Source organism: Haliotis cracherodii, unplaced genomic scaffold (genome assembly GCF_022045235.1).
Source record: "Haliotis cracherodii isolate W230 unplaced genomic scaffold, xgHalCrac1.p SCAF_3, whole genome shotgun sequence".
NCBI lineage: Eukaryota > Metazoa > Mollusca > Gastropoda > Lepetellida > Haliotidae > Haliotis > Haliotis cracherodii.
In genome coordinates, this window is record NW_027266286.1 from 57,707,791 (window position 1) to 57,729,340 (window position 21,550).

The window sequence follows — 21,550 nt, forward strand, 5'->3', positions numbered from 1 at the left end:
CAGAGCCGATGGAAAGGTAAATTGCCTTTTGAAGTCCTATTCATTACATTGGGAGGTTAGGCAGCTGCAATTTCACAGCAATTGGCGTCTTTCTAAAGACCACTGCAACTGGCGGGAAATTAGAGCCAGAGATTCGGAAACTAAGGGGCAGAGATTACTGTGGAAATGGATTTTGCTTTCCGCCATGGTAGATCGGTCTTCTCTGCACTGATGACAGCTCTGGGAATCAGTCCGATTATTTGACCTGAATTGTGAGGCAGAGTTTGAAGCATCTTTACTTTGGGGATGTTTGTCTGATACCGTAATTTGTCTTACAGTGACGTATGTTGCGTGTAGAATGTCCATTTCAAGATGCAGTGAAAAGTTCAAAGAGGGAAAAAATTCATTTCATCATACTTGACCTGTTCATATCACTAAGTCTTTTGTATCATCTTCCGCTTTGTAGGCTGTGGTCGAACTGGGGCTAGAACCACTCCAGTGGAAATAATGCTATATATTTAACGAAAGCTTGCAAGTACTACAAATGATATCCAAAAGAATGGTTAAAACGAGGCTGGTTTTATCAGCTTATGGTTACCCGATTGGCTGTCTCAAACAGATAATAACATGATTATTTTCCCTTTTGTAGTCCAGAGACATGACAGCACACAGCTTCGCAAGCTGTACAAGCTGACCACAATGACAAGATAATTAATCAACTCATAGATTTGGAAAGACATTAAAATAAAGATGTTTCTCATTTTAAGAAATAAAATGCAACTGAAATCTCAACGAGAGAAATAGGTAAAACACCCTGGTTTCTCTTAATGCCAAAATTTATTCGAATTCAGTATTGTTAACGATTATTCGAGAAATCCAACTTACATGTTTGATCAAAACTCCTGATTACATTTCTCATCCTTAAATCATTCTCAACCTTAGTTCTTGTTTTAATATACAAAAAGCCTATACTGTATGAAGCCTATGCTACCGACGGGAAGACCTGGCTAAAACATGCTTCCTCCGGAGATGGCATTACCATTCTCAGCCTGACGTAATGTGTTCTTTTTGCACTTGGTGCACGATGTAACTATTATCAGAAACATTGCACCAGTATCGACACGAATGTTTAAGCTTAACTTTTAACTTAACTTGAGAAGATAGACACAATTTTTTATGGATAACAACTTCTTTAATACTGTACAGTATTAAAGAAGTTGTTATCCATAAAAAATTGTGTCTATCTTGTCATCCGTCAACTTCTAAGTAATGCCTATCAAACAATTTAACTTAACTTGATACGGACCAAGTTGGTACTTGAAACCCGAAATCTTCCTCTATCTCAAATACCTTTCTAGACAGCTGAACATTTAATCAGCATTAAATGGAATTGATATAACTGTAGCTTTTAACCTCGGATGTAGCCAGACAGATCGACTGAATTAAGATGCTTTCGGTTTTGCGAGTAATCGCGTGGAATTCATGATCATAGATAGATCTCTCTGACTCCTGACTAATGGCTTAAGTTGAAGGGAGATGGAAATCAGTTCATCAATCAAATGCTTTTAGACCCCTTGGTGTGAATATCATTTAAGAATATACATATTTTTCACAACATACGTTTTGACAGAGATAAGACAAAAATTCATTTGTATGACATCCTTATTCAGTTATATATGGCCAGTAGTCCTGTTGTGTTGTTACGAATGACAACACTCAGGTACCTGGGAGAAGTAGGTAGCTGGGGTTATCTCCACGTTAAACGGTAATACCCACAGCTACTCATCATACCTTCCCGGGGAAGCCTTTTAATCACTTTTCTTAACTTTGCTTAACGTGGATTGCTATCTGACGACAGATTTATTTCAGTATGTCATGTGGGGTATTGCAAAAAAGTGGAAGTTAGAAGACATTTGAAAGTGTCCTGTATTATGGGAATATTGTGTGAAAAAAACAAGATTATGTATAGTGTGAATGCAATGTGATTATAATATGGGAATATTATTCACACTAAAGGAAACAATATTTACAGCTTTGCTACAATGTGGACAGCTCATGAAATCTACTGAGAGAGTAACATTATATTTCTGGATGAAGTTTATACATTATGATACTTAATGACCTTATAATTAAGCATGTTGATACATCTCTCCTTATATATTGGTATACTTTATCACTCGCTCGTTGAAGATAACGCTGGTTTATGAAATTCAGGTGTCTGGTTCACTTTCGCTCGTCAGATACAAGAAATGGCAACTCGTTTCATAAAACTGGTTTTACACGGGATTCTATATTTCCCTTCCATTGGATAACAATACTTGTCTGTCTACCTGTCTGTCTGTATGACTAAGCATATAACGAAAGCGTCGACGCTTCATGATAAATAGGAGTACAGTATCGTTTTTTTACGTTTATATGTTTCGTTTCTTTTCGCAAAGATATAGCATTTTTTGCTATATTATATATTATGAGAAAATCATTTCCACCAAAAGAAACTGTACATATGATAAAACCATATGTACCAAGAGAGAGTGTACACATGATTAAATCATATGCACCTAAAGAAACTCTACATATGATAAAATTATATCCACCAAAAGAAACTGTAATATGATAAAACCACATGTATCAAAAGAGAGTATATAAAAACATATGTGAGTGAGTGAGTGAGTGTGGATTTACGCCGCTTAAATCATATGCACTTAAGAAACTGTACATATGATAAAATCATATCCACAAAAAGAAACTATAATATGATAAAACCACATGTATCAAGAGAGAGTATATAAAACCATATGTACCAAGAGAGAGTGTACACATGATTAAATCATATGCACCTAAAGAAACTGTACATATGATAAAATCATATCCACCAAAAGAAACTGTAATATGATAAAACCACATGTACCAAGAGAGAGTATATAAAACCATATGTACCAAGAGAGAGTGTACATATGATAAAATCATATGCACGAAAGGAAAATGTACATGTGATAAAACATTATCCACAAAAAATAGATTTACATGAGATGACATCATAAACACAATCTTTGTTGGTGTCTAGGATACCAATATGACATGGCACCAAAAGAAACATATGAACGTTTTTGTTTTGTGCCATGTGAACAGTTTCTTTTGGCGCCTATTATATGCTACAAGTGTATACCATACATTATCGATGACCTAACTTCAAACTAAAAATACCCATACATATGTGTCTGCACACATTTAATGTTGCCACAGTTTACATCAAAATGTCAAAGGAATCATATATTAATAATCACTGTTGAGGATACACTTCTTTTGTGTTTGGCTGAAAATTGTTTTAAACGATCTTGAAGCACGCTCTGCCAATCAGTGCTGTGTTAGCTCGAGGTGTGTACACATCTGATCACAGAAACAGATAACTCTCAATACATTACGCAACCTCATCCAAAGATAAGCCCGTGCTCTACAAAGATCAAATCAAACACTCTCAAGTGAGAGCATTTCCCCTTTCCACCAAATCCTTCTTCACAATTTATGGCACTGTGACAGAGCTTAAACAACAAAAGGTTGTAAATTTCAGCCTGTTTCAATATCACCCAAAGCCTGCTGTCAATATCACTTTATATCATCGATTTCAGGTTTCAGTCCTATTATGTACAGGCACTGGCTGAGCTGATAAACAGCGACAATCCCAGCCAGGATATCGAGGTGATGGGTTCACAGATGCAGCTGACAACTGGAATGCATGATCACGCATTTCTACAACATGATCCAAAATGTACACAAAGCACCATCACAAATGCAATATTACCGATACGTGTCACGATTATTGAGATGACTATTAAGGTTTCTTGTATGATTGTATACCTCCAGGGAAAGCGAAGGGCATCTGAAACGAATAGTATGTCTGTAAATGGTTCTTTCGGCTGTTCTAACCATATTTGGTTAAACCGAGATAGAGTGTAGCATCACATAGCTGCAGTCATTGAATAACATTTAAAAGATGACGGTCATGATGTAGAGAGTACTTGGGGATGTTAATGTCGTTGTTTCTGTAAAAAACAACGTTTCGGAATAAATATGTACATGTATCTTTCAGAGTACGCCTGGTTTTATGGATAGCGTGTGTTCATGCTATGAGATAGAACAACAGAACATTGACGTTGTAACAATGGATGGTTAAACAGAAGTCATATAGTTGATTATGTATATCTACGTGAGTGGTTTTATGGATACATGTATGTATAATATGAGATAGAGCAACAGAACGGTAACATAGTATTAATGTAAAAATGTATGGTTTAACAGAGGTCATATGATTGATGGATGTGTATTTATGTGAGTGGTTTGATTTGATAGCCAAACATTTATCTCATAACGAAGTATTGATCTGTGCTGGAGCATCGCTTTGTGCACCATTTACAAGTTGATAACCCTATAGAATGTCTTTGAAAGGGAATATCCCATTAAGAAAACTAAACATTTGGCGGATTAAAGTTTATGACTTTACATACATTAATGCTCTTTGGATCTCATTAGAGATGTTATTTATTTTTCATCATGGTAATATACTCGCAATGAAAGCTAAATACGTTTAGATAGATACTACTGCGTATAGTATAAATAACAATTCACTATAGAGAAGCAAATACCATTAATTTATGTAAAGCTGTATAGATAATATTCAGCAATCGTAGTTTCGATTACATTTCAAAGTACATTTATCCAGTGATTATTCATATGGAATCACAGTAATGGTTAGATACAGGTGGTATATGATAATAGAAAGTATAATTGAACGTACAGGTTCAAAGTTCTTAGAAATCACTTTAAGAAAAATGTAATCGTCACATCAGTTCCACTGTAAAACAAACTGATTGGCATTGTTTCGAGGCATACATGATATTTTGTCCAAGGCAATAGCAACAGCGGCGTTAAGCAAACACATGCTAATACAAGTTTGGCCAACTTTCTTGACGTCTAAGGAGGGAAAGTGTGGCAGACATCTAGCCAGTTAAAACATTGGTATTGTAACGAGAATGGCACTTTGACGGAACATAGTCTGTGATGTATGTCATTCGTTTACGCTGCCTGGTTGCTGGTTGACTTGCTCAGATTGTTTTTAAGGTTAGTATTTCAGTTAAAAATACATTAGCAGCTATTCAGTTTGTCTGGTGGCACATATAAAGCTAAAATGAATATTTTTCGAGCGGAAACTGACAAGACAGGTGTGTTGTGAAGTTACTTCGGTATACGTTACATTATGAAAGAAACATTATATATTATTCATAAACACAGCCATTGATAACGTATCACTAAGTTTTCAGCATTGAATGCATTGTCTATTTGTCCGTTGGGATGGTCTGCTCGTGTGTCTCTATAATAACCTCATATTTTATCAATGTTGTCAATACAGTGTTAGGTGAATGTGTAATGTCCGGTGAAGGAGGTGACGATATTGAAATCAACCATGCAAACATCTGTATAGTCCATACTGAATTTTAGCTGACGATATTGACGTCAGATGAAATATGTAGTTATATAGCAAATGATCAATGTTAATGCACAATGATTAATATTTAAATTTGCAGGTGTTTTGGTATCATTATGAGTTACATGACATATACACACACAAATATACAGTGGTGATCAATTTTGACTTTATGTTCATAAAATATTTGTACTAATTTGAAATTAGTAGCATAAATTTTGAATAGTTAACTTTCAGTATAGTATGTATTCACGCACTGTTTGTGAATTGATTCTCATAATGGTTGATTATTTATTAGTCTTTCCTCCTTACAACTACCACAAGGTCTTGCCTTAGAAAGGATAATGAAAATGGAATGTGATGAATATAACATTTAATGTGTTGCACAGTTACAACAGTGATATTTTCTTTCTGTATCAACGCACAATATAGTTGGATAGAATGAAAATGTATGTTCAATCTCATAAAAACAAAACAAGATACGTACGCTTCTCCTGGTGTTGTAAATCAATTCTAAAGTGTTTCTACATCACAAAACCACCCCTGATGTTTTAAACAGTTCTGTTGAACACTCATGATTATCGCCAGGAAACGCGAGTTCCTATGATTAACAACCTTTCTAAATATGAATATGTTTGGATGTTTTTTTAACCGGAAACGCAACGATTTACAATTATACTGTCGATGTCCTCGAATCAAAGTTGCATATTCTAATATAATGTCAGATGCAACTGTAAGAAAAGATGTTCAAGGTTGTATCTGGTGTATGCATCTTTTATTGACAGTTATATGGTGAATATAAATGTTGTTTTGTAAAAGAATTAGGTCTTGGATATGCATTTGAAGTTAGAAGAACATGAATACAATAACATTTTTTTTATGGATAACAACTTTTTTGATTTGTCACTGAATTGTCCGTATTGGCTTTGTTTGTGACAAAGAATAAAAGAAGTTGTAATCCATAAAATGTTTCATGTGAAAATGAGTCATCTTTGAAAACAGGTTGAGTCTGTCACGTATATCCTATCCGATGTAAGTCGAGTACTTGATGTGTATTGCTACAAGCAGGCATGCTGATGTCCACGTGTGATTTTGGGTGCACTTATCAAAGATGAGATTAACATATGATTCAAATGAAATGGGATTACCTCTGCACATCGATATGGAAACCCTTAAACCCAAGTGCCTTCAGTAAGAAAATTAGATGGAGTTTGAGAACAGCAGAATGATAACAATGGAGCTGATGTAATGCTTTATCAACAGGCAACACTTAGAATATAGATGAGGCAGTGGGGGTGGTCTAGTGATTTAAAGCTTACGCTCGTCACGCCGAAGGGCCGGGTTCGATTTCCCACATAGGTACGATGTGAAGGCCAATTTCTGGTGCCCTGGGCCCCGTCGCGATATTGCGTGAATATTGCAAGAATCGGCGTAAAACCATACTCACTCACTCACTTTGGTGGTCTTTTTATGAAATGAGGATGTGGATGAATGAGTGAATCAATGAGCGTATGATCCTTATAGCATTACATTGGACAACATCGCGGCGGGGAACACCAAGAGTGGGCTTGACACGTTGCACTGCCGAAAATAGGGCTGAAACAGTGACGAATTATTGTTGCAAATGTACAACAACGAAGCAGCAATCTCGACTACTATTATTCAAATATGCTTTCAACATCTGTGCTATGAAATAATGAAAGGATTGTCTTTCATTGTGTGTTTATGGCAATTAAGAATTTTTAATTTATCTCAGCCAGTCATACAGAGTCTCGACCTTGAACTGCAGCCATCACATTACACTTCCAAGAGTGTAAGTGTTAGTTGTGATGACGCTCCAACTATATATATCGTCCAATGTTCTGGCTAAACTGTCGCTATTCTATTTAGGAACCAATTTTAAATGTCTCATGCGTGAAAGCGACTCACTTTGTGGACTTAAATATGCCTCAGAATGCTCCCTCGTGAACGTATTCCCCCCGCCGTTCAAGTCAAGATGAACTTGTCTTCTGAATTTCACAATATGGAACTGCCGGTGACAGACCAATTTTGACACGAACTATCGTGAGGTGTCTGTTTTCTGTAAACTCTAAGGTCCTCTGAGTACTGGGTAAAAGTAATTACTTTAAGGTGACTGGTGGTCAGTGACGGATTGTCCATTTAGGTCAATTGTCCACCTAGATTATGCGGCTAATGTCATCTGGGGTTACAAACAGCAATACATTTAATGCCTCCTGCAACTCATGGCACAGCGTTTCCGTTTCGATGAAGACTCTACATAGAATTATCAATGCAAGCGTCGACATGGTAGAATATCACAGCAACTGATTTGTATAATTGAGCTTTCCTGAGCAAAGCTATTGACGATTTGTGCACGATCCATACATCGGTTGACAGCAGAAACGTCGGCAGCAGCATCTACGTAGACGAAAGGTGATACGGTTTCACTGCTCGGAATGTTCTATGAGGACTAGTTGGTGCATCATTCGATAAATTCTTCCACGCTGTGGCCGGGCCAAATACATTTCTGTATTTATGGGGAAGGAATTATTACTTTCGCTCAAGAGATGATGGCAACGCTTGGATATGATATTTCACTGCAAATCCCTGCAATGACATTCATTATTTGAATGCGCTTAAGCATTAGTGTTACAATGGAGATTTAAACACAGGGGATCTGTTTTTATCCACTCATGTTGGAGAATTCTTGATTGTAAGAGCAATAAACAACCTTTCAAGGATATTTATCGCTCATGATAGCTTTGTGAGACCATTCTGAACACTGCGTCAAAATCAGCACTCGTGTGTAGCGCATGAGTACTAAAATACACGTTTTGGAGGAATGCCTGTCTGGCATGCATGTGTGTACTTTGAAAACATATTTCTATATCCATTTGTAGAGTTCTTTTTAATGTTCTTTAAATTGAAAGGTTTTGTATAAATATCTTTTTCAGAGAAATGCGACATCACCCAGCTGAATTGTCATTGCAAAGATGTGTAATATGTTATCCCTGATGCACATTCTCAAATGTTGCAGATCACGCTGATCCCATAGTGATTGGATCTATAGCTGGGTGTGGAACACTCATCGCAGCTCTTGTCCTCGCGGCAGCGTGGTTTATTTGCAAGAAGAAGCGTCCACCTTTGTTCCTAGATCCAGACCAGATGCAGTTTACTCATGACTACCTCTCTGACAGGAACATCCATATCAGCCAGAGTACCCCTGACCTCATCGAGGTCAACCAAACCCCACCACAACCTACCAGTGAAAAGTCTCCATCGAAAAGAGGTATATTTCAGATAAGTTCTCGGCAATGGACACTGCCAACAGTTCCCCAACGTCATCAAACATTCCAGCGAATGCTTTCACATCGCCTTGACTTATCCAATATTGAGTTTTCTGTACAGAGCATCAAACATAAAGAGCAACCGGAACTTGGTGCCATTAAACCAGAACTTTACAAACAGGCATCTGTTGATTCCCTAAGGTCGGAACATACCCCTTGTGGAAAGTTATTCTTTAGCCTGAAGTACGTTCAAGAGCAGGGAAGTCTTTTCGTGAGCATTAACCGTGCGGAGAATCTTCCTGCTAAGGATTTTTCAGGAACGTCAGATCCTTACGTGAAGGTGTATCTGCTGCCTGACAGAAAGACGAAGCACCAAACCAAAGTTCATAGGAAGACTTTAACTCCGGAGTTTAATGAAACATTTGTCTTCAGCGTGAACTATGAAAACATCCCCTCACGGACATTGTATTTCAACTTGTATGACTTTGATCGTTTCTCACGCCATGACCTCATTGGAGCAGTGGTAGTCAAAGATATTCTCAGCGAAGGGAGTTTAGTCAAAGAAACTTTCTTTGTCAGGGACATTTACGTCACACAACAGGTAAGCTAATACTGTATTTCCTTATCTCCTTTCCACCGACCTAAAACAAATGTATGTCTTTGAATGTTTGTATTTGTTTGTTTCTCCCACTCCATATTGATAAAAGTGAGCAATATTATAATTAGAGTATAACATTTGTATGCGTTGCACAATTTGTACCGCTAAACAAACAGCAGACTACCGTTCTGGTTGTTTTGATTTTTGTGGTAGAGACTCGCTGTTACACATTGTTTCACATGCAACACTATGTAGTCACCATTGAAACGGTTAATGAATGGTTAATGATTTGCTTATAATTAAGTGGCTCTCCTCACTTCAACAAAATTCAAAACTACCAGCGATATATTCACCTTAGAATATATGAGTACATTACTTTCATCAGAGTTATACACAGCTTTCATTAAACCTCATAGACAAACGAATGCGATATGCTTCTGTGGGATTGTCATGAGTGTATTCCCTATGACGAATTTGAAGTGAATATGAAAATATATTTCTCATTTTGAACTGCGCCATAGAATGGGAGAATACATAATACCTGTAATAGGTACACAAACACATTACTCGCATCCCCCCCCCCCCCCCACCCCCCCCCCCACCCCCCCCCACCCCACCCCACCCCAGACAAAGGAAAGGGCACTGTGCAACAGTCGGAAGAATTCAGATATGGCATTTCACTTCCACTTAGGAACCTACTTCCGACTTGCTATCATCTGAAGACATATAATCAGCTAAACCTGTCTTTGTCACACTTTAAGGAAGATTGCTTTTAGCGATGCAAAAGACCCTTTGAGACGTAGTCGCACGATGGGCACCTGGGTCGTTGTCTTACAGAACCTTTGTGCCTCAGGGAACACACTGTCCCGCTCCATCTTAGTAATCACGACACACTTGTTCCGCGTCAAACACACACTTTCTTGAGGATGTTGAATTGTGATATATCAACCAGTTGCCTTCATGGGTAAACGCATGCATCCCATACAAACACACTTACTGGGACCACGTTATCTATAACAAGTGTATCAAGCATCTATTTCTAAGACCTACTGTGTAGTGTTTTCTTACTGGCAATGTTCCCATCAAGCAAGTGATGAACAGCATACTAGATGCATACATGTTTTATATAGCTCTGAACATATTTTTGGGTTTCACTAAACATCAAGAAACTGGTTTGTAAACGCATTCATTCGGATTTAATGTATATTGCATTGTGTCATACAAATGTCTGTCAGTGTGCGTTCAAGCGAAATTAGGACGAAAGGTCAATGGATAGAAGAACCCTAGAGAAAGAGCAATGTCTACTTTTGGTGTTCGGGGGCTATGACAACTGAAAGGTTTCACTTGCGTATGATACAAGACGATGATACGATCGAGCATCTTTGTGTCGAACTTTGATATGTCGAATTTATAGTCGCCTCGAAACGCAATTCCGACAAAATAATTTATAATTATTTCACGAGTCGTACATAATGTCTAAGCAGTGAAGTATACAAATACCGTATAAATATTTTAAAAATTAAACTAAATCTATTCTGACTAATAAGCTATAAATGGATATTAGCTATAAATTTGCAATATTTATCGTCAGAAATAAGGCTACAGAGTTTTCAACGTCGTGGTCAGACGCATTTCATCTATATTACGGCGGTGTGTACTCGAGTCTGGGTCTGACAAACCTGAGGTACGATGACACTGATGAACCACCTCATCGATCCAGACCACCCAATCCAAATGGGTCACCTCTTGCAGTACGACTATGGCCCCAATGGGGTTGGAATTAAGTATACAATCCATAGAAATAGAGTTTGTATTTAATTTACCTCACCGCTGTCATCCATACAGGATTCTGAACAAGAAAGACACCAGTTCCATAAGGCGATATTTGGGCTAAGACTTTCGAAACTGTATTGTCGAGTTTGGCCGTTATTTTGTGGAGCTAGGTCATCTTCGTACAGCCGCCTGTAAAAAAACAGTGCTATCAATATGCCATGTTGTCCTGGGTTTCTGATAGATCATGCACGCAGATCGCCTTTATTGGTGGTGATTTACTCACGAAGAGTGACCAATGAAAAGGTTGTAACAGGACAATAAAACCACAATGTGGGGCATTCACATGTTGTGAACATAACTATCAGATTATGAGTTTTCTTAACGAATGATACCATAAAACCTTCGAAGACACCTTTACCAGGCCCCGCTCTCCCCAAAAGATCGTAGCAAACACTGTTGCTTTATGTGAGTGACAGTAGCCGTTGCCCTATTTCTGCTGTTGCTGGCATGTTAGTATAACAATTTCACCTTTTACACATACTATTTGAGATTCCTATATAAGGATGATTGAACTGTACAAATAGAAAGATAAGATGCTTATACAGTTACCTGCAGAAGAAGTGATTGCATTTTCTTCACTAAATTACGTATTCGCCCCAGAGGACATTAACCGTGATAGAGACCGAAAATGTTTCAGTTCTCTTTATCATAGTAAATTACATCCGATCAGTAATGCAATGTGCATTTACATATCAACATCTACCACATGGCAAAGGTTAATATCACTCGTCTTAAGAGGTTTGTAGTATGAAGTATTACATGTTTTGACTCAGGGAATGTTCTCTCAAACACGTCAAACATGAAACATGTCTTATTATCCAATGGGAAATTATGATATGTTAACGCCAAGGCCACTGTTAAGACATTGATCTGTTTGTAATTTAACTTCACTGTTTATTCTCTCTGTGTTTATATTTATCATCAAAGGTTAATATATTTCAATTCAATTCTTCAAATGACTGTCAAACGTCATCATTTCTGTTACTATGCAACATTGATATAAGAAATTTAACATTTTATGGGATGTCATGATAGCTTGATATATTATTATCTTTTCAAATATTACCCAACAGTTCATATAATGGTTGGTGTTTTTCTGTGTAATAAGCTACAAACACTATGAAATATAAACACCTGATCATGTGTATGCATCCAAAAGCCGCGACAATTTCCTTTAAAATGACAATAATGTAGGTACTACGGAGTCGACATGTGACTTTATCGTCTTGCTTTCATGAATATATAACATATCTAATAAAAATAAATCTCTATAGATCCGAGGGCATGACTGTAGATAACATTACATGCACATGTGGATATATTGATACCCAGTTGTCTTCACACAATAAGGAATGAGTGAATATCATTTTGTATATCATTATGTTTGTACAAAGAACCACACGTGAAAATGTAGATCCTTTCTTTAACTGCGTAAGCTGTCAACTTGAAATTGACCTCCCCTCAAACCCCCCACGAACCAAAGCACACACATACACCCTTCCCCAAAACATTAAGTTGTTACATTTGTAAAACTGTGTTAGATTACTTGTAGTGTCATTTGTAAATAAGCCTGTTGCACTCTTTCATGTCCGTGAAATATATATTTATATATTATTCCTTTTTCTGGAAATATATTTAATTAAGGGGACACCCTTTTGTGCAACGGCGGTAAAATGCGCATTTAAGATGACCTAAGGGTCATTTCGATACAGATATGCATAACTCGCATGTGTGTTTAACGCCGCTTTTAACGGTATTCCAATCATATCACAGCGTGTCAGCTTAATATTGGAGAAATGTCCGAGGTGATGTAGGTCTTAGACGTTTACCACTTCGGTGAAACCCACGAGCACGGGTATGGTGCTGACAAATCTAGATACATAATCGGGTCGAACCGGAATTCGGACCCACAATCATAGGTTTCTGGCGTGCCCAAGGGACGCAACTCTGCACAGCGAATTGAGGCGCCGTGTCCCCATTTAAATTAGAACTTTAAAGAATGAAATATGTTTATCTCATGTGGAACCATTGTAAGCCTGTTTGCAAATAATACATCAGTGGAACTATCGCTGAGACTTTTAGAAAAGTCCGACGCCATTGTGTAAACATTTCAAGGAGAATAAATTCATGTCCTGCGGAAAATAATTGAAAGTTATTGACATGCTATCGGTCTGTGATAACAGGTTTGCACGTGAATATAGCATTAAAGCTATCAACTGCGACATGAAGTTTTATTTGAGGCGTTCTTTTTAACCCATCTCATTGAACATCATCAGATTCGATTCCATTTATTTATTAAGGAAGGTGAGTTCATCGCAGCTCCAGCCCAGTGGCGTGTCAGAACACGATGACCTTTCAGCTTAAGATGGTTTTGTGGAAATAGTCATCCAGCCTTTGATTCAACTGTAAATGAACACTATTTATCAAATATGTCTCCAGTCGACGAGCTATGTGGCGCTGTATGTATAATTAAGTGCAAAGGAAATCCAAACTAACAGCACTCAATGAAGTGTCGGCATAAGATGTTTCTAAAAACAATCTATATGAAAATACATTTGAAAAATAAAATAATTTGTCTTCTTAGTGTTATACGAGAGTATATTGTTCTGATTGCATTTTGTAATATTGTCCCTCATAATGCATTGCACGTACCGTACAATATTGGTATTTCTCCAGGGACCTTTCAGATTTGGTGCAGCATTAAAGGTGAAAATGTGATGAATAACATGCCAGAGAGACTGGCCCTATGCAGGATATTAAAGCCACAAATTGCCTTGCTTGTCAATTTCGGAACAAAAGTGTCATTTATGCATCTGTTATGCAGGGAAAGTAAGAACGAGTGTCTTTCAGGTGGAATTGATTGGAACTGTGTTCCTGTTTACATCTCGTAATGTATCCAAATTACAGCAATAATGTCACTCACGTTCATGTTTATGATGTTAGGAATGTTGCATTAAGCCTTAAAGTTGTTGTTTGCCATGTGAGTGTTGGTCAGTCCCATCGGGAATTCAGGAAAGGAAATAATATAGCCCGTTTGTCACAATCAATCCTTTGTGAGACCCAGAAATATGAATTATGTTGCCACTTTGTCATTTTTATGCCGCACATGAGATTTGGCTTCCCTATTTTTGCACACTGCAAGGGAAGGTAACTCCATACATATTTCAGTGACTTCACTACATGTTTCTATGACAAGATTTCATTTTCGTACATCCTTGATATAGCTGGGATGCTGCTGTGTGCAGCGTTAAACAACAAAAAGTCTACAACATTTTCGCACCGAGCTAATAAAAAAATGTTTGCTTCTTCATGTCAGTCCGACTGAAACAGAAACAAATGTGAGTTATCTATATACTATCGTTGCATACCATTCTTGACTCTAGAGTGTCGATACTATATTAAGGAGACAATGCTCGTAAGACGATTGTACACAAATATATATGTACGTTGATTAAAACAGTCGAATTAACAATAGGTTGTCGCTGTAATAAATTAATAAAGCTCAGTAAAAAACCAATTTGCTAATAGAAATCGAAATGATAAATAAACATTGATGTCTTGCACAGTTGCAAATTTGTCCATGAAACGGAACATCCTTAATCCGTCCAGCTAGTTTGTCCGGGTCAGCGAAATTTGGATTGTAATGGAAGGAGGAATGTGTTTCAAATTTCAATCAGCAGGATCATGGGATTTCCAGAGTAGCGAAGGCCGAAACTACCGAACTCTATCGCATCTCATATCAACCTCTTAAGATGGTATCGGGATAGCCATCCTTCCCCTGTTGGTTTATTTCCCGAAATAGAAAGGAAATTGATTTACAGCTGCCCATTATCCGGCTTAATGACATTGTCATCAGCGTCGTTGTCCAAAAGATTTACAAGATTTCATACTAATGTCGTCCTACAGCAATATATATATGTCAATGTCATTAAGCCGGATACTTCAAATATATATATATATTTGAATTACGACACTGAAGAAATACTTGGAAGAGTATCCCCTAATCGCCAAAGAGTCGCCACCAATCATTCTGACCATTTGTCACATTTTCTTCCCAGTTTTAGTTTTACAAACCCATACCGATTAACTGTTGTTGTTAGCACAGTCGTGTTTGATGCAGTTGTACGGGTACACAACGTAAATGACTTGAAGTGCAACAACGTCTGGACACTTTGTCACATAAAACCAGGCGCAATCACCTCCATTCCTGTCAGAGATATCGGTCTGAAACAAACCGGGCCGGGTAATCGGTTTTAGTGGAACCGACTTATATCGGCTCCCTGCATCCGCAGCTTAGGGACATGTCTGTCAGGAATTTAAAACGCTACGAAAAAAAGTTAGGGATCGAGGGACGTAAAAAAATACGCGCGCTGCGAGGAAATCCGGAAACAATTTCCTTGAACGGTTATGAAGGACGAACTGCTGCAAGTGCCATCTCGGGAGCAGAATCGGCTGTAGACTTCATAATTGACATAGATTAAATAGCTACACCCGCACATTTTCTATACCATTCGAAACATTTTGTGTCGAATGAATCCAAATACGTTTTAACTTCTTTTCAAATGTTGTGTGTGTTTTCGCAGCACAAATATTAAAAGCTGCGGATCATAATCGTTGATTGTAAAAATGTACTTTAATTTAGAAGATTGAGTACAAAGTGGACTTAATGATATGTGATGAAATAGGATGTTCATATTCTGACAATATTTATTACACAAAGACAAATAATTACCAAAAAATGTCAAATATATTTTATTGTCTTTCTGCATCACATTACTGAAATGACAACAAATAGGACATATGAATCACAGTCAAGACATTTATAGAAAACTCCTAATAGTTGGGCCTGTGAATGAAGCCACTTAAACCGTACTCAATAGTGCCAATGTATTGTGGTTCCAAATAATGTCCAAGAATTGATATACATTGATGTCAGGAAATCGTTTCATCATTATTCATTCATGAAGCAACAAAGCCCTCTTTCAGGAAAATAATGTTTCCCAAATCTCACATTTAAAATCACTTCATGAATTTAAGCATTACGAGTATCCGACAACAACATCCTTGTACCTACGGCTATGACTTTACAGTGGAAACAGATGTCAACGGCCTCGTTACAGGCACAACAAGGGCCATAACACACATCAGATAAAGTCGGTGACACACGAGAATGAGGACAGTGGGTCAGTGATTGGAAGGTAATGAAGGTTGACACAGCGTTTTGAAAACAAACACGGCTGCAGTGAGAACTGACCCTACATCCAGCGATGGCTATCGCATAAACATTATCAGCAGCAGCCATGCCTTTCCGCTACTATTTTGATTTGAACATAAAGGCTGACGTTTGGAAAGTTTCCATGTCAATGATATTTTCTTTCACGGGAGTGTCCTTTTGTAAAGCCCCGTGAAGATTCCGGGGTAGAATAGGTCTTCAGTAACCCATGCTTGCCGTAAAAAAACGACTATGCTTGTCGTAAAAGGCGACTAACGGGATCGGGTGGTCGGGTGGTCCCAAATGCGTGGATCGATGTTCATGATATCAATCACTGGATTGTCTGGTCCAGACTCGATTATTTACAGACCGCCATCATATAGCTGGAATATTGCTGAGTGCGGCGTTAAACAACCAACCAACCAACCTTTTTTAAAACATGATATAGACAGCTGCACACACATTAATATACTAGTGTCCTATTGCATACATTCATTACACCCTACTTATAGTTCTAACAGCTTCCTAACATTGTCCTAATATCAAAAAGGTTAGGTTTAACGATGTGTTCAAGATTACATAGTACTTATATAGAAAGATGCATGCTCGTGTGTGTGTGTGGGGGTGGGTGGGGGGGGGGGGGGGGGGGGGGGTTGGGTGGGGAGGTGCTTGTAGTACTATGCCGATACACTGATTAACAATGCTTAACATGAAAACACCGCTCAGACACAGTATACTGACTCCGAGCCGACCAGTCCTTATTTTATCCACTTTATGCCGGGCGCCAGGCAAGGTAACAACGAGTACTATCTTTTAACGTCTTTTGGTATGACGTGGCCTGGTATCGAACCCCTGACGTTCCGCTCCCCGGGCAGACACTCTACCACAAGACTATGGAGGCGGTCTTTTGATGCCAAAGAACAGAAATTTAGCAACCACATGTATCGCAGCTCATCTATTGTATACCATGCATGTGTTACCACTTGCACGACGCCAACGTGAACTTATCAAGACAACAAGAAATGACTTCCTAGGAAATCCAACTTTATCTGGAACTTTAAAAAAACATATTTGAGAGGTTTATGTAACGTAGCGTTGTTGACGGGAGGAAGTTATGTTTTAGCGCTAAGAAGTTTAAGAAACCTACACGATGATAGCCACATTGTAGGATGAACAAAAAAGACCAATTTTTCCCGAAATGTGCGTTCGTGATCCGCGGCCGCTTAAAGGCCAGAACCTCTTCGCGCAGTGCAAAAAGCGTTTATTAAATAGGAAATTAGATCATATATCACTGCCTTTTAACATGAACTTGCCTTCCACACGAGTAATGCACTTCATACCTAAATATCACCATGTCATTATGCCACTTTAATGCTGCTTACGCCAGTGATAAGACTTTTAGGATATTTGACGATATGACACTCATCTACACACCAGGTAATCCACAGCGATGACCATTACTCATAAAGTTAGCGACAAATAAAAAAAAATATTTTTAAATATATTGAATTTGATAACTTTTAATCTTTAATAATATGGAAGGTCACAGAGGAGAGAAAAGCAGGCCAGTCGGTATTATTGCTCTCTACCATGTACAGGAAACCGTTTTTTTTCATGCTGTTTTGGACTTTAATTTGATTTTCTCACTTCTCAGAATCAAATTAAAATCCAAACTGAAGCGCTACAACTGATTGATGCAAATGATGTTTTCTGTTGTGATTGATGATTCACTTGATTAATGGAAAAGAGAAATAATTAAAATGGGAGCGAATTTCTGGGATTTCTCAATATAACATTAAATGTACTTTTATATGTGATCTATAATCGGTTCCGAAACCTGAGCAAAACCGTTCTTGTAACTTTTTCCTTTGGGTATTGTTCAGTTTTGCCTTCATTGAGGAGGTTAGGCACCGACCATTTGATATTCTGGGGTGGGCTGTTTTTTTTGTAAGGTGATTGAATATTTTTTTCGCTACAGCTGCAAAACCAGATTTTGAAAAAAATAGAACTATGAGCCTGAATATTTTCTCTTAAGAAACACACCTTGCAACAATGTATTTTTTGTGCCAGACAATTGCGTGGAACGATGCTCATGTTGTCAATCACTGGATTGTCTGGTCCAGACTCGATCATTTACAGACCGCCGTCATATAGCTGGAATATTGCTGAGTTCGGCGTTAATCAACAAACCAAACCCTTCAAAGAATTATCTGAAACAATTCTCATATTTCGATGAAATCACATAATTTCACACCAACCGCCCCCAGATTATCTAATCGTCGGTCCCTTTGGTCCTTGTGGTCGAAGGCGTAAAGTCAAGGTGCCTAATTGAATTATCGGGGTTTAAGTCCAACATACCACCCAAGTTCCACGTCTGTTACCAGCGTTAACCTCTTTATTACACTGACACACCGTGATATGGCTGCCCTCAGTGGAGTTAAACTCACTCACTCACTCACTCACTCACTCACTCACTCACTCAATAGACCCGTGAAGATTCCGGGGTAGAATAGGTCTTCAGCAACCCATGCTTGCCGTAAAAGGTGACTATGCTTGTTGTAAAAGGCGACTAACGGGATCGGGTGGTCAGGCTGCGTGGATCGATGCTCATGATATTAATCACTGGATTGTCTGGTCCAGACTCGATTATTTACAGACCGCCGTCATATGGCTGTAATATTGCTGAGTGCGGCGTTAAACAAGAAACCAACCAACCAACCACTGACTCAATATGATGAAACACAGACTTTGGAAATTATTTTTCCTTATGTATAACATGCCTAAAGTAAATATTAGTCATCGTCGATTGACCCGTTCGTCACCATCTGTTTGACGTCAACACTTCATTTAGTCTAATAACTTATTTAGTACATGCTCATGAGTGCAATTTGATTGGACGGCTGTTTATAGTGTCATTGGAATCGGATTTTAAGTCGAATCTCGGGTATGGATGTATCCCGGGTATTTATCACAACTGAAGTTAAATAATGTGAGTCCCTGAGACGCATAGTCTCAGAATGCAAATGTCCCACAAGACGCATCCTTGCATCAATGGCTGTATCCATCGTAGCATCGTAACATTTCCTGGAGTAATGGAGGCGGCTAGCTCGTCACACCGAAAACCCGAGTTCGATACCCCGAGTGAAACCCATTTCCCGTGTCCCCTGTCGTGAAATTGCTAGAATGTTGCTAAAACGACGTACAGCTAATGAAAACCTTTAATAAAAGAAGCACTACACACACCTCGACATACACTTGTGTGAGTCTTTGTCCATGCAAAATAAAAAGAACTGCTCTTTAGAGTTGAACGACGATCAGTATACCTGATATTCAGAAACAGATAAAATCTTAGAATATTTCTCAGCCAAAACACCCATCATGCTAAACTTAATCTTTCTTTCCCTGTGCATCTTTCATTTCAATCAGATAGCTCTTCTTTTTGTGCCCGATTTCCATTTACATGTGATTGTGAAAAATGGAACAGAAATGAAATTTGACTGAGAGCAGCATGGAATGTTTTTTTGTAATAGAAATCAATACTAATAGATAGAACGTTTTATCGTCTATTCCGTTGACGCTAGTGTGCCGCTGGTGAACAACACGCCGATGACAGGTTAATGGCACCACTAAATGGCGGACAGGCTTTTGAGTCTAAGGTCACCAGGAAAACGTATATTTGTGGCGTATGTCCACGACAAGAACATTCCGCTCATTAGTCATCGAGAACTTGCGTCTTCTCTAGCTTTGAGTTGAACATGGCTCATTTTGCTGCGCTGGCGAATGGCCAATGTAGGCTGAGAAGTGGTGTATTGTTTGCCAAGAATAAATGTAATTCTCTTTGAACTGCTACTAATGTCAATTTAGTGAAATGTCATGTCAATTCATATTGTTTTGCTAAATTGTTTTCAAGAGAATGGAACCGCCACGGTGGTGTGGTGATAGAACTTCTGTCAGGAGAACGGAAGGTCAGTGGTTCGATATCCCGGAAGCGTCATACCAATACGTTATAGGGTGGTACCTATTGCTACCCTGACTGGTGATGGGCATTAAGAAGATGAAACAAGGACTGGCCGGCTCGGAATCAGTACACTACCTGGAAGTGGGGTATCCATGTTAAACTGTGACATTGTATCTAATGGTATAAAACCGACATTACTCAGGACTAGTGCAAGCATCGTACTTGCACGTCACTATATGAATGAAATAACCTTGAACGCAACGCTAAACTCATTCCACCTCACCTACCTTCATGGAAAGAAGTATGTTATTGAAACACTTTTCAACATTCGAAATATGTTTTAAAATATGCTTATCGACATCATTTCTAACTCGGATCCTATATTAGTTATTTTCATGACGTTATTCCACCGACATGACGTCATTTGCACCGATATGACGTTAATTTATCGAGTTGAAAAAACAACCCTTTGTACGTGTAAAATGCCTAAAATACATGTCTCCCTTCCACTAAATGTTTTGGGAAACACACAAGTAAAAGTGTATCCATCGTCGATTACCTTGACGTGTTTATCATGTGTTTATTCTACTACGATATACACCTTGCACCCATTCGCCACCAAAGTTCATTTCGGAAGTTAATATAGCATTCGGTCTTATAACACATTAGCTGCAAACGCGTCGCAATTCGTTGTGAAGAGTTGCGTCCCATGGGAAAGTCAGAAACCTATGAACCCTGATTATGTTTCTGGGTTTGTCACATACTCGTGCTCCTGGGTTTCACCAGTTTCACACTATTCAAAGCTGGGTTAAATCACTCGCTCATCAATTTAGGAGACACTTTACGTTCGGACCAATCTACAATTGGAGCTACTGTCGGTGTTGCCCTGCAAATGACCATAAATGACATACAACCTCACTCCAAGGGACATTATGTGTGAATGGGTTAATTATGAACATTTGCACTCAATGAGAAATCAACGCTAATGGCAACTTTACCAACACAATTGATATATATACTGGCTGTAAAACGCCCATTGTCAGGCCAGATACAGAAGACACACACATCGTGAATTTTTAAAGGCTTTTCGTGATTGAAGTCAAAACAAATGCTTTGTATCGTATTCGAAGAACGACTGGACCTACATCGCGTCTAGACACACTTGCAGATCGTTCCCAATATCCATGCTCTTAAAACCAGAACC

At 38.3% G+C, this 21,550-nt stretch overlaps 1 protein-coding gene across 1 annotated transcript in view; it reads left to right on the top strand.

The window, feature by feature from the left end:
• LOC139474887 (synaptotagmin-9-like) overlaps positions 1-21,550 on the top strand; it is a 66,231-nt gene that overhangs the window by 30,919 nt on the left and 13,762 nt on the right. The window contains exon 2 of the mRNA XM_071258080.1: positions 8,496-9,346. Coding sequence (XP_071114181.1) covers positions 8,496-9,346 — 851 coding nt within the window. The remainder of the gene's footprint in view (positions 1-8,495; positions 9,347-21,550) is intronic.